General features: G+C 44.7%; 1 protein-coding gene across 10 annotated transcripts in view; it reads right to left on the bottom strand.

Annotated features, from left to right (window-relative positions):
• Window positions 1-13,459, bottom strand: part of OBSCN (obscurin, cytoskeletal calmodulin and titin-interacting RhoGEF) — a 209,400-nt gene that overhangs the window by 75,932 nt on the left and 120,009 nt on the right. For all 10 annotated transcript variants that reach the window (XM_082480089.1, XM_082480091.1, XM_082480092.1 and 7 more), the window contains 7 exons: window positions 11,897-12,163; window positions 10,918-11,190; window positions 7,184-7,450; window positions 4,400-4,672; window positions 3,451-3,723; window positions 2,207-2,494; window positions 462-734 (listed from right to left, as the gene is read on the bottom strand). In XM_082480089.1, coding sequence (XP_082336215.1) covers window positions 462-734; window positions 2,207-2,494; window positions 3,451-3,723; window positions 4,400-4,672; window positions 7,184-7,450; window positions 10,918-11,190; window positions 11,897-12,163 — 1,914 coding nt within the window. The remainder of the gene's footprint in view (window positions 1-461; window positions 735-2,206; window positions 2,495-3,450; window positions 3,724-4,399; window positions 4,673-7,183; window positions 7,451-10,917; window positions 11,191-11,896; window positions 12,164-13,459) is intronic.

Here is a 13,459-nt window from a genome sequence, read left to right as displayed (position 1 = left end):
AGTGCCTCGATGGTGCTGGATGCCTGTGAGCGGGCCGCTGAATCCCACTGTAGGGGCACAATTCAGCTTCCTAAACACTATGACCCAAAGCCATTTGGGATGCGTAGGACAGAGGGCTGGCAGACACCATGCAGAATGCACGAAAGAGCCCTCACTTTCTGAAGTGGCAGCTGAAGGCCAGGCAGAATACCCTAAACCATCTCAAAAGGCACCAGAAACCCATGTAGAGACAACTGTATCACACCTTAAATATCTGACTCAGGAAAATCTTATCTGAGCAGCTCGAAGCTATTCAGGGATTCGGAAACACACCGGGCAATACTGGACAGGAAGATAACAATTCTTTGTGGATTGTTATCACAGCTCGTAAAAGAAAACGAATTCCAGTCCAAGATCTGGAGATGCCCCTGGAAGTCCATAAGCAGAACTGATTTAACATAACGGGAATGTACTCTCCGTACCTTCAAGACACAAGCTGGCAACAGATTTGACTTCTGGAGAAACCATGCAGGTATAGGTGTCCTGATCTTCAGGTTTAAATGCACGAATAATGAGTATCTGCTTTTTTCCATCAGAGAGGATCTCATATTTCCCTCCAGCTTGTATTTGTTCTTTTCCTTTGAACCATGTCACTTTCTCTTCAGTTTCACTTGATAATTTGCACTCCAAGCGAGCCACCTCCCCTTCCGAGACTGATCCTCCCACCAAAGGATGGGTGACTGTAACTGGAGGCTCTGTAATTACAAAAAGGTGAATTAACACAAAGAACATTTCATAATCTGGCTTTAAGGCACCGTCCAAGCATCCCATCCTTCATTTATAGATTCTTTAGCTGTTGTAGACAACCAAAGAAAAAAAAAAAAAAGACTGGAAGCATCCAAAGTTTGCACTTCTAAAAATAACATCAAAATAATTTTACAAGCTCTCCCAGCCATTAAACCAGCTCCATTTAAATATATACATGCAAAAGAGGTCGCATTTTTCACATTCCAGTGTTTATTTGCTGATCTTCATTTACCCATCACCAGTATTCAAGCAGTCTTACAGATTCTAGAAGATCTTAATGTTTAGAAATGAAGCGGTTCTGAAGAGAGACACAAAAGAAACAATAAAAAGAATAAAAATGAAGAGAGATTATTAGAAGCATCATTTATCCTAGCAGTCTTGAAAGTAAAAAAAAAAATAATATATATTTACGCTTGCTTAGGAAGAGTAAGAAATCTCAAAAAGCATAAAGAGATTAAAAATAATAAAAAAAAAAAATCTCTGTATCTTCTTTACTTTGGAAGGAGGCCTGCCAATGGCACGCCGTTTGTGCGACAGCGATACTCAAAGCAAAGTCAAAACAAATGCATAAAACGCGGAGATGTTGACTGGGTTGTCAAGGACGCAGCTGAGCTCCCAAAAGCAGCCCGCGCCTGAGCGTGATCTGCCCCTCCGCACATCTCACCGGGGTGAGGGGACCACTGCCCCGAGCGCCTTGGGTTTGTTGTAGGCCAAGTCAGCATACGCAGTGGTATCAGCGCCCAGCCGACACGCTGGCAGTTGTTGTGTTGCAAAAAGAGGATTTTTTTTTATTATTATTATTCCTCTCACTTTGAGGAATTCAAAGTGCACTTGGAGGCACTCAGCTACCACGGAAAGAGTTGCAAGAAAAGAAAGATTGAGGGAGTGGCTCTCCATCCCACTGTTGCTTCCAAAGTTTCACCAACAGACAGCAAAGGAACTGTGTCCTCCAGTGTTTCTTTGCAGGTGTTATTGAAAAAGATACGCAAATAATATAATGAAAGAGAAAGATGGGTGAAGAAGACAACACTGCCCACCCTCTGCATTGGTACCAGGGTCTTGGTTACCCCAAATGCATTCCAACATGCCCTTTTGGCTCATTCCATCCTAACTCTACCAGAAAGGAAGCTCATGGTGACCAGACAACGCATGGATGCAGTGCAGGCTGCAAGACAGCTTGATGCAGTTTGGAGAAAATAAATGTTGGGTACTAACAACGCAGCAGGTTTTGTTCCCCGGCAGCCCAGAACAATTTTTCCAAGCTCTTTCTTCTCTATCGTGTTGGCAGCAAAGCACTGAAAAACGTTGCAGAGTGAACTCTTCCAGGAGACGCCTGGAACGGGTGAAGCAGGCATGCCATGCGAAACACAAGGTCTACCGCAGCTCGCAGTCCTCCTTGGGGGCACCTCTCTGTTCTCACCTAGCCGCACCGTCTGAGGGAAGTGCACCGGCTCGCTGGCCCCAACTTTGTTTATAGCCGAGACGCGGAATCTGTAGGGTTCACCCGGGGTGAGATCGTCCACCATAAACTCTGTGTTTTGAATAAGGCCCTCGCTGCACGACTGCCAGCCAATACCTGGGATTTTCCTCTCCACGTTGTAGCCTAGGATATCACAACCACCGTCGCTCAAGGGCTTGTACCAAGACAGAGTTACAGAGTGGCTGCTCTTACTTAAAACTTCGGGTTCTTCAGGTGGATCGGGGTGGGCTGAAGGCACAACAGAGGTCCCGTGATGTACGACATGAGCAATAATGCTTTATACTAAAACAACCAAGAGCCTTCTACAAGCAACGAGAAGGGAGCACAACAGATTCAGTGTTTGTCTTACTGTAAAGTTGAGCGGGTACATGCCCGTGACCGTGAGACATACCTGTGCACCACTGAGTTTTCTTTTGTCTGTCCTGATCTACACTGTTAATGACAAACATTCATTCCCCAACTGTCATCTCACATACTTAATGTCACGTATTGTGATTTTTCTCCCTGCTGCTTTGTTGCACAACTGGCGTGACCATTGCTGGGTGACCCACCTGTCCCACTGTGGGAAGGAGCCAGACCTCGGGTGTTGGAACGGACATTGATGAATCATTGGCCTGACCATTAGGGAACTATCACCTTTTCTACTTGTGAAGTACTCCAAGAGCTATTAACTCTTGTATCTCTGAAGTACAAGGCGTGTGTTTCATGGATCTCACCCACATGAAGGTTTTAACACACAATTCATTAATCTGGAAAACTGGTTGCCCAGCACTTGAGTAAATTAGCAGATTTCAAAGGGTTGTCTGCTGCCCTGCATAATTTTTCCACGGGCGCTCCAGTTCAGCTCCCTCCCATGTCCACATTTGCCAAGGGTGATGTTGAACTCTGAGTAAATTGATTTCCGTTAGACTCTATGTTACATTTTGCAAAAGACTGCAGCTAAAGAAAGCCGGTGAACTCCTCTACCATCACTAGCCTGATACAATTGCCTTCTGATGAGGTGAAATGTTTCTGGTCAAAAAAACGAGTTGCCCAGCAGCATCTTCTCAGACTAAGGACACTAGCTTGGGACGTGCAAGGCAAAGAGAAAAGAATCAGTACAAAGATTAGAAAATTCAATGTTGTAGCTCAATACCAAAGTCTGAGATTTCAATTGCCACTGGGCTGCAATGACGGACGCTTACCTATCACGGATAACTTGGCTGATGCAATTGCTTCCCTGCAAGCAAAGGTCACCTCTCCGGAATGATGCGGTTGGGCTTTTTTCAGAATAAGTTTGTATTTGTTTCCATCTGCTTGTACCTCCCAGTCCTCATCCGACTGGAGCTCTATGTCATTACTATACCAGGCAACTTCATTAATTGGCACAGCTTCACTTAGAACGCAGCTAAATGTAGCTTTCTCCCCCGGAGAGACTTCCACATCTGTGAGAGGCTGCAAGATCTGTAGACGCCATCCTGTAGATAAAAATAGGTAATCAAGCCCTCTGTTACAGAAACAAAGAGAGGCAAGAGATTTTGTGAATAATTTTGTGAAGCTCTGGACCGTCACGCCTTGGAGACCAAGGAGATCATTAAAAGGGAGGTTATGTATGTCACCAGAACACATGGTACACTGAAGACTGAAACTTTCCAAAACTTTGAGGAGCAAAAAACCAAACCAGCAATGTCTTTCTTTCCCAAGTAACGGAAAATCACAATGGAGCTGCCGTGCTCTGACTGAGGATGGCAGTTCTTGTGCTCTGAAAGGGGTTCTGATCCCCACAGGGATCTCAGCAATAGCATAAGACACAAGGCAACAGAGACAATACTGTTGCTGATAGAACTCTCACCTCTAGAGCCCGGAAGTACCTATAAATGCAACCCAACTCATCAGGATAATGACAACTGTAAGACAGTCATTTGCTGATAACTCATTGCCAGCTGATCATGCTTATATCCGTGTCATGGCATACGCAACAAGAAAAAAGGGAAATCGGAAAACATCTTCCATTTATTGCATGGGAAGAAGATTTAGGTAAGAAGCGAGCAACAAATGCAACTTTTCCTCTCTGCTACTCGTCATATTTTCCAGGCTCATTTACCCTTTCCAGCCGTAAATTTAGGGCTCCCCACACACGAGTGCTTCAGTTACCTTTCACCGTCAGGAAGGCTGAGGTCACCGCGTCGCTGCACGTGAAGGTCACCCTGCAGCTGTCCCGGGGAGTGAGGTTCTTCAGCAGCAGAATATGCCGGCGCCCGTTCTCAAAGTAAACCATCTCAGTGTTTTCTGTAGTTTTGGCAGGTTCATCGTCAATCAGCCAGTTGTAGTTGTAGCACTCAGGCTTGGAAAGGTAGCATTCAAACAGGGCTTCCCCTCCTTCCACCGCTTCCACATTTTCTAAGCCCTGGACAATGCTGTTCTTGGCTGGCAAAAAAAAAAAAGGATGATGAACAGTATTAATTGTTTGGCTACGCAATATTAACAAGCCTCAGAGCATTGGATGTTTCCCACTGCTGGAAAGCTGATGGAAAGGATGTGGATGCGATAAACTGCGCTTGTAGGCTTTGTTGGTAATTTCAACCACGCTCTAACACGAAACTATAGATATAGAATCATAGAATCACAGAATGGTTTGGGTTGGAAGGGACCTTGAAGATCATCTCGTTCCAACCCCCCTGCCCTGGGCAGGGACACCTCCCACCAGCCCAGGTTGCTCCAAGCCCCGTCCAACCCGGCCTTGACCACCTCCAGGGATGGGGCAGCCACAGCTTCTCTGGGCAACCTGCGCCGGGGGCTCACCACCCTCAGAATAAAGAATTTCTTCCTGATATCTAAGCTAAAGCTTCCCTCTTCCAGTTTGAAGCCATCACCCCTTGTCCTATCACTACATCCCCTTGTAAACCGTCCCCTCTCCATCTTTCTTGTAGGCGCCCTTTAGGTACTGGAAGGGGCTCTAAGGTCCCCCCAGGGCCTCCTCTTCTCCGGGCTGAACAGCCCCAACTCCCTCACCCCGTCCTCACAGCAGAGGTGCTCCAGCCCTCTGATCATCTTCACAGCCCTCCAAAAAACATGTTAAGCAGTGAGATAGTTTAAAAATAATGATAAACTCCTAGGACCTCTAGCATTTCATCTAGACTTCCTCCAGAAACCTGACTTCTGTTTTCACGAGGAAAGTAAAGAATGTTGATGTTTATATGAATCCGGCCAATACTTGATAAGAAGGGATAGCTCAGGAAGATAAAATATCATCAAATTCCTCCTGTCCTACAGCAGGAAACATTTCCCACAGATCTCCCAGGCAGCGCAATTATCATCATAATTGGGGAGATGTGAATCCACGAAGAGCTCACGGCAAAATCTTACTATGTTTCATGCAAAGCAAACGCAAGGGAATATTACAGCCGACAAAGCTACAGCGACTGTTATCTGAGCGAGCAGCGCAGTTGCAAGCCTGCCTCGAGGGAACACACAAAAATATTAAAATCTGCATTAACAGCATTTTAAACAGTACATTTCTGAATTGTTACAAAAGCTCTGTGATAATGCATTAGGTTTATTTTCTCGTGCGTGTGGGGTGAATCGTGTGGTCGGAAACATGCACGTATCCACACGCTCCTTTGGCTGCGGAGTCGTGCATCCGTCGGCGTTCGTGCAGAAGCGATCAGCCCGACGCAGAATTAAACGTGGGCTGGTGCAGGGGAACGTAATTCGTGTTAGACCAGCTACACGGACAAATTACATGCACAACGGTGGGAACGCGCAGCTGAGTAAAGGCATTTTACAGAAATACCATACAACAGTCAGCGTGATCTTTAATATAAACCAACGCCTTGAGACATTCCTGTTTAGACCTCTATAACTATTATCTGAAGTGTTCTAAGCAAAAAAAAATCCCCCAAAGCTGAACAATTTATTTAATAGCAAAAAACCCCAAACATGAGTTACTAAAAAAAACCCTATATTTTATAATATTCATATTTATGGAGAACAGTGAGGGGTAAAGCCTTGGAGAACATATAATTTTGTTAGAATAATTCTGAGCTGTTTATTTGTGCACTTTTGGAGCGATGGTTTCCCTAACTAGGGAAGGCAGACAATTACAAATCCTGCCTCCTCTGGGATGCTTTTAGATTATGTTAACATCTTTTTAAATCCCTAAAATGGAAAGTATTTATCAATGTAGAAAACATTATAATATATAATACCCTGCTCTTCTGTGCTCACAACCCTGATTAGACAAGAAAGTATAATTGCCTAATGAAACACAAAAATTCAGAAATCAAATCAGAACCCCTGTTCTTGCTGATCGTGTTAATTCAACTGGTGAATGAAAACAATAACCCCATACACAGCAGAAAAAAAAATAAGAAATATTGATATAAAATCCTAAACCTATTTTTAATTTTTGATTTGCTGTTTCTCAAAAATGCTGATGAGAAGGAAGAAGACAGTTCCTGCATGATCAGTATTTGAAATAAGTAAAATACCAAGCTACCTTAGCTTAGCTGAAAATAAATTGAAGTTCCACACTATCCATTAGCTACTGGTTTTAAGGCACACTGTGCGTAAAAAGCACTCCGTAACACCAAAAAATATTCTTATTATTTCTTTGGACCAACATTACATCTGTGACTTCACAATAATTCAGCAGGACACATCCCATTGCACTGATGTTGTGGTTCATTGTAGAAGAGGTATGATGCTTTAAGTGGTGTAATTAGTAAGCATTAATTAGACCTAAGCTCCAGTGAAATGCTGCAGTTTCATATCCAATACCCATTAACTCCCAACTACTTTTATCATCGTTATCAGTACTGGAGTGAACACCAAAGAGCGGGTAATCTGATGTGTCGCTTATTGTGAGACGCTGCCGTGATTTTTCCGCCTCCTATTTGGAACCCATGATAGTCTTCCTCTTTGGCTGGAAGACCTCACCTTGAACATCAAGTGCAGCCATCACTTTAGTGCCTTCAGCTTCACAAGAATAGATGCCAGTGTCTTCTGGTACCGTAGGTTTAATTTTTAGCATGCTTACATTCCAGTCCTGATCGATAATCACTCGCTGCCCATCTGCATGTATTTCCTGATCATTTTTCTTCCATATGGCGTGTACTGGCCTAGAATACTGGCATATGAACTCTGCTGTGCCATCTTCATCAACAGTTATATCCTGCATGGGACTGACCACTTCAATGGTTGGATCTGTTAACCAACATGTCAGGAAGGACATGCATTAGTGGATCCTCGTGGAAATCGCAACTTAGAGATTTTCGACAAGCGCAGAGCCTGCGGGGAGCAAGCAGTGACCGTGCAAGCAGGGAGCTGACTGGGCACACTGGGGATTAGCGGTTTAGTCTGTGCTTGTGTCAGCATCAAGCAGGATTGAAGCAAAACTGGTACATTAGAATATAACCATCACACTGGAAAACGGGCCAACGGCAATTAAGGCTTTCACAGTCCTGAATATGATCTTCTGTGCAGAACATCTGCTGGGGTTGCCTCCAGGCTTAGTTTTTCTCCCAGCATTGCTGACATCCTCTAGGAAGCACTGGAGGCAAAACACTTCTGCTTCCCAGAATGCAAGTGTGAGACGGGGGACTGCAATGGATGGGCTGCCCTGAGCGGTTCCCCATAACTCTCAACCTCACCTAACCATGGGAAAATGCCACAAACTCTACTGGAGGCTCTTTGTACGAGCAAACTGCAACCACTCCTTGGAAAGAAATGCAATACCCAAACGCAAATACTCATTCCTGTCCTGTGGTGGTGATGGCCATATGTCAGGAGTCATGGACAGCATGAGGAGCAAAGATGCAGGACAACTGTAACAAAAAAGGGCACTTCACGGGAGAGGGGAACCTATTGCCTTGATTGACCATGGGTTCCTCTGTGGCAGAGCCAGAGCTGGGGGAAAAATAATATGATTTCCTTTACAGTGGCTGATCTAGAGATGCAGCATAGACCACTGCAATCTCAGATTGAGCTGAGAGAAGCTGGATATGTAGCTCGTCTGAAGAAGGCGAGATCCATGAGGCTGCTTTTAAGCATCCAGTATTTCTTTTAAAATGCTAGTTCTGCTTCTTGGGAGGCAGCTGCAGGGCACAGTAGAGATATCTAACCTCAAAATATTGTGAGCTTCCAAAGCAGCCAAGGAGTCCCTCCTGACATCTCAGATTGGACCACCTGCACACAACTACAGTATATAGATATATGCTGAAAAGAAAAATCTCAATGAGGTCTGAAAATAGAAGTCTCTCTGCGACACCCTTCTTGGCAGAGCTACGTCAGCTTCCCCCCAAAATTGATAGGGCTACAATGGGACTTGAAAGGATGACAGTCAGAGGAAGCTGATATATGTCCTTATCTTTCAAAGAGTTGTTCTGATCACAAGCTTTCACAGATAGAATTAACTACGCTGGACCACTCTCTGGAATGCTCCTCTTGAAACATGGTGCATCAGGTAGAGGACTTGGGATGCTCCTAGCAGACATTGGGAAGCAAAGATAGTTTTGCAAAAGCCTCTTGGAAACTTGCTGCAAGGCTTGGTCCCGCTCTCTGAGGCTCCCTCCACCACACTGTGTGTCTGCACGTGTGTTTATGGAGAGGAAACATCAATGGCAGATCATGGAGATGTTTTGGTTACACCAGGACTGAAGAAACAAGAAGGTATTTGTGCAGCTGGAGAGTAGAATACTATCTCCTTTTATAAGATGCAGACGTGCTCCTCACAGCAAACGTAACCCGTGGTGTTGGAAAAGGAAGGTGTCCTGGTTCCACTGCACTATTGCTCTTTGCCACTGCTCAGCTAAGACCTTGGTGGCCCTATTCACCCATGCAGAATGGCAGAAAGCTCCTTGGGACTTAGGAGCCAACGTGTACACGGGGGCCTGTAATTCCCACCCTGCCCAAGGGGGTCAGAAGAAGGCAGCCACTCCTTCAAACTTTTCCATTTTGACCCCACCCGTGTATGAAGGTGCCATCACGCTGGGCCTCTGGATGAATGCAGCTATGGGGCAATGACATGGTGATGGCCCAACAACAAAAGCTGTCGTGAGATCTCAGTTATTATAGAGTATATCCAGTTACAAGCATGTCTTACACCAGGAGAACAGGGCACATGGAACAGACAGAAAGACAACTTGTTCCTTGGTGAAGAACAAGCCATGGAGAGCTAGATAGACTGAAACATGCCTAGTTCGAAGACAGATCTATTTTTAGATTTCTGGACAAAATAAAGTATATGAAATTGGCTGTTAATACAACCACCATCAGAATTTTACTAGTGCTTTACTCTCCCGTTAAACCATGTGTTATTGAGCACGATGTAACTGGGGTGTTTTTTAAATACCTTTCTCATCCTAATCCAATTATAGTCACATACTACTGTGATTCAGGTTCACATTGAAGAAATCTTGTCTTAACAGAAGCACAAAATATCCACATACACGTGTGTACTAGCATGAGCTGTGGGGTTGGACTAGATGGTTTCCAGAGGCCCCTTCCAGCATCAGGGATGCTGTGATTCTGTGAAATGAAAACTTCTCGGGAACCCTTTATTTCATGGAGTAGAATACTGAACAATGCATTTATTTTTAATTTATATTTTAGACCCACTGGATTTCTTTGCCTAGAGAGCTCAGAATCAGTTTCTGTCTTTGAAAATATGAAACTCAAAACTGATACAAACGGACATGAGATTTGTGAGGTTCACACACTATATCGTTGCTGCATCATTCTGATATTAAGTGATTTGCCACTTTCTCTTTGCAGAGAGTTCGATTTTCTCAATGTACAAGGGACACATTATACAGAGAAGGAAATATCAACCACTGACTACAATTCCATGTTGTGGATCATTCCTGTTATGGAAGACAGTTATAGCACGGGGGTAGATTTTAATAAAGAACACTTAACCCTTTATATCTCCATATATACAAACCCCTTTTCCAAGCAAGGAATAAGTGTTACTTTTGTCTGAAGAATAACAACTTTTCCCAATGGCTACAAAAGGACTGGATGTGAAGGAGCTTGCTTTATCAAGTCTGGAGCTCAGTGTTATTTGCGGCTTGTGGCTACCCTTACCAAATGAGAAAAATCTTTATTCAACAGACCACAAAGCTTTTCCAGTGCAATGATGACCATTACTATTCTGGCAGTCGACAAACGAGGCTCATTTTGTCACAATCTTACCCCAACGTCATATACCGTTGGGTTTCCAGGAGGAGCTCTGGAGCCAACAATATAACAGCCCAAAGTCTTCTCTTGGAAATAGACTGAGCTCGGTGCCAGTAGCCTAGTTATGGGGCAGCACAGTGGTCACTTTGTGAAATTCTAGACACATAATACTTTGTGATACTATAAAAACAGTTGAAGGGGGGATAAAAAAATCAGGTGCTTCCACAGTGGTTTATGTTCAGCTCTACACAGATGTCAGGTGAAAGCAGCAGCCCTGACCCTGCAACCCTTTCTCACCTGAACCACTCCAAAAAAATCAATGCAGTTGTACCTACAGGACTTCTGATGTGAGTATGGTGACTTGCAGAAGTGGAGGGTTGCGGGACACAGAAGAAGTGTGAAGGGATTTAGTAAGGGTAGCCTGGAAGGCAGAAGCACTAGCGCACTGAGCAAGTCCAGAGGTGGCCATGTGTTTTTTTCTAACAATGAAATACCTTTGACTAATAATTTAGCTGAAGATATAAGGGACCCAGCTCTGAAGGTGACAGTGCCCGAGTCATGGCACGCCACGTCATTTAGGGTTAAAGTGTGGATCATCCCATCCTGCTCAGAGATTTCAGTCACAAAGTTGTTGTGAAGGGGAGATCCATCGAGCCACCACTGCACGTTCTTCACGCCCGGGTATGAGAGCTCGCAGGTGAACGTGGCTGACTCACCCACAAAGACGTCTGTGTTCTTTAAACCAGAAACTATGACTGCTGCTTCTTCTGTATAACAGAGCAAGAGAAGGTGCCAAAGGAAAACAAAAGCATAAACATATACACGTCGCTTCCTGCAGAACTAGCCCAAGCAACAGTGCAAGTTGTCCAGCAGAGTTAAACTTGTAATGCTGTTCCAGAGAAAAAAAAGAGCTTAAATTTTCTGTAAAGGATTTAGAAACCACCTTCCATCCTTCGCCCGCCTGCAAGCGCAGTGTGTGTGTCTGCCAACACTGTCTCAGTGGGAGGAAACTCTCCTCCATGATCAGGTCATGATGGGCTCTCCTGCGTGTTGCAACCATCTGCGCTGACATTGTACGAGGTGGGAGGCAGACAGGTAGCTCAATTTAAACGTTTACTTACAGTGATTTTAAAAGAGTAATAAGAATAACAACAATGATAGAGGCTGTGATCAGTAATAACAAGAATTTCTGTATTTTTTCACAACCACTGCTCCAAGCAAATACTTTTTCAGCAGTACCACCATCTGCTATGGTACGCAGCATGGTCAGTACTTTGAACTACTTTAATTTCTAACCATTGGTCCAACCTCAGCCTAGATCCAAATGTTTCTGTCTTCACTGCAATCAGGAAAGAAATGAACGGACTTTCAACTGTTTGCACCTGAGACAAGTTTGGCCAGTTGCCATCAAAGATTTTGGAATAAGAAATCCAGGCAGCAAAATCAGAGCAGTTCCACCACATCTCACCTTACCTTGCACGTACACAGAACCTGTGGTGATCTCGTATCCAGTGCTACAGGTATAATCCCCGCAGTCATCAGGCTCTACACCGTGGATGATGAGCTCAGCAATGCTGCCTTTCAGCTTCATCTCGTACTTATCACTGGCCTGAATGACCACCCCTCCTTTTCTCCACTCAACGGGGGCGTCAGGCTTGGAGATCTCACAGTGCAAGACAGCTGTTCCCCCTTCTTCAGACTCTACGTTTTTCAGCTCTTCTTTAAACAGCACGGGTAGTACTGCAGCGGAGAAGCAACCGCATCAGTGGCAGTCCTCAGAGGTAAGAAACTTGCTTGCAACTTCTCTGGCTTGGCTGTTCCCAACTTTTAAGGGTGGTAAGGCACTGGAACAGGTTGCCCAGACAGGTTGAGGCCCCATCCCTGGAGGTGTTCAAGGCCAGGCTGGACGTGGCCTTGGGCAACCTGGTCTGGTGGGAGGTGTCCCTGCCTATGGCAGGGGGGTTGGAACTGAATGATCTTCAAGGTCCTTTCCAACCTAAACCATTCTATGATTCTATGATTCCCCTCTTTCTGAATCCCAGCTTCCCTGCTGGCAATGCCAAGCCCAGAGCAGGACTTTGAGTTGTGCCACAGCCACTCATAGGGATCAGCTGTTGGTACAGTGAGGCTGTCCACTGCTGCTCCATAAAGGATTACCATAGGTCATGGAACCTCTAAAGGGCTTCATGTGGGCATACCCACCATTTCCAGGGTCAGCAGTAGGAGTACCAATCACAGCAGTTGGACAGTTCATCGCTGAAACCACACGCTCTGAGCTGAACACCGGTTATGGGGGTTAAACTCAGGATCTAAAAGCATGATCTTGTTGCTCAAGTCAAAAGACACAGCGCTCTTAGTATAGAATGAATAAAACTATAAGATCTCAAAACGTAGGCACTAGAAAAAGGCAAAGAGCCACAATTCTTGGGCTGCTCAGGCACAAATAGGTATAATGGTTCAATTTAAAATGGGCCTGTTGTAGGTACGGTGAAATACTGCAGTCCCTTATTGTCAGGCAGCAGGCAAGTTTTCTAACTGCTCTTGTAGGTACCCTCCATTAGCAGCAGCTGCAGTTTTGCTCCCAGCCCGCCCAGCGAGATCAAAATTACAACCGCAGAAATAGAATTGGGTTTAAAAGGCACTAAATTCTTCTTTGAAGAACAGGCTGTGGATCAAACCCTTTCCTGCAGTTGTAATTCACAGATACAGAGTATTCATGATAATTCAGTGGTAAAACATCCATATCAACCCTATAGAGGATGGCCACAGTCATAACTTCTCTGCCTTAGAATTATAGAATCGCTATGGCTGGAACAGAGCCATAGGTTCAGATCATAGGATCATCAAGTTCAACCATTATCTAAACTCTACTGGGCCCACTTCTAAACCATGTCCCTGAGCGCCATATCTAGGTGGCTTTTAAATACATCCAAGGATGGTGATTCAACCACTTCCCTGGGCAGCCTGTTCCGGTATTTAATAATCCTTTCAGTGTAGAAGTTTTTCCTAATGTCTAACCTAAACCTCCCCTGACAC

Source organism: Vanellus vanellus, assembly GCF_965231255.1.
Source record: "Vanellus vanellus genome assembly, chromosome: 2".
NCBI lineage: Eukaryota > Metazoa > Chordata > Aves > Charadriiformes > Charadriidae > Vanellus > Vanellus vanellus.
Note: the sequence above shows the minus strand (reverse complement) of the source record. Positions and strands in the feature narration are given on the sequence as shown.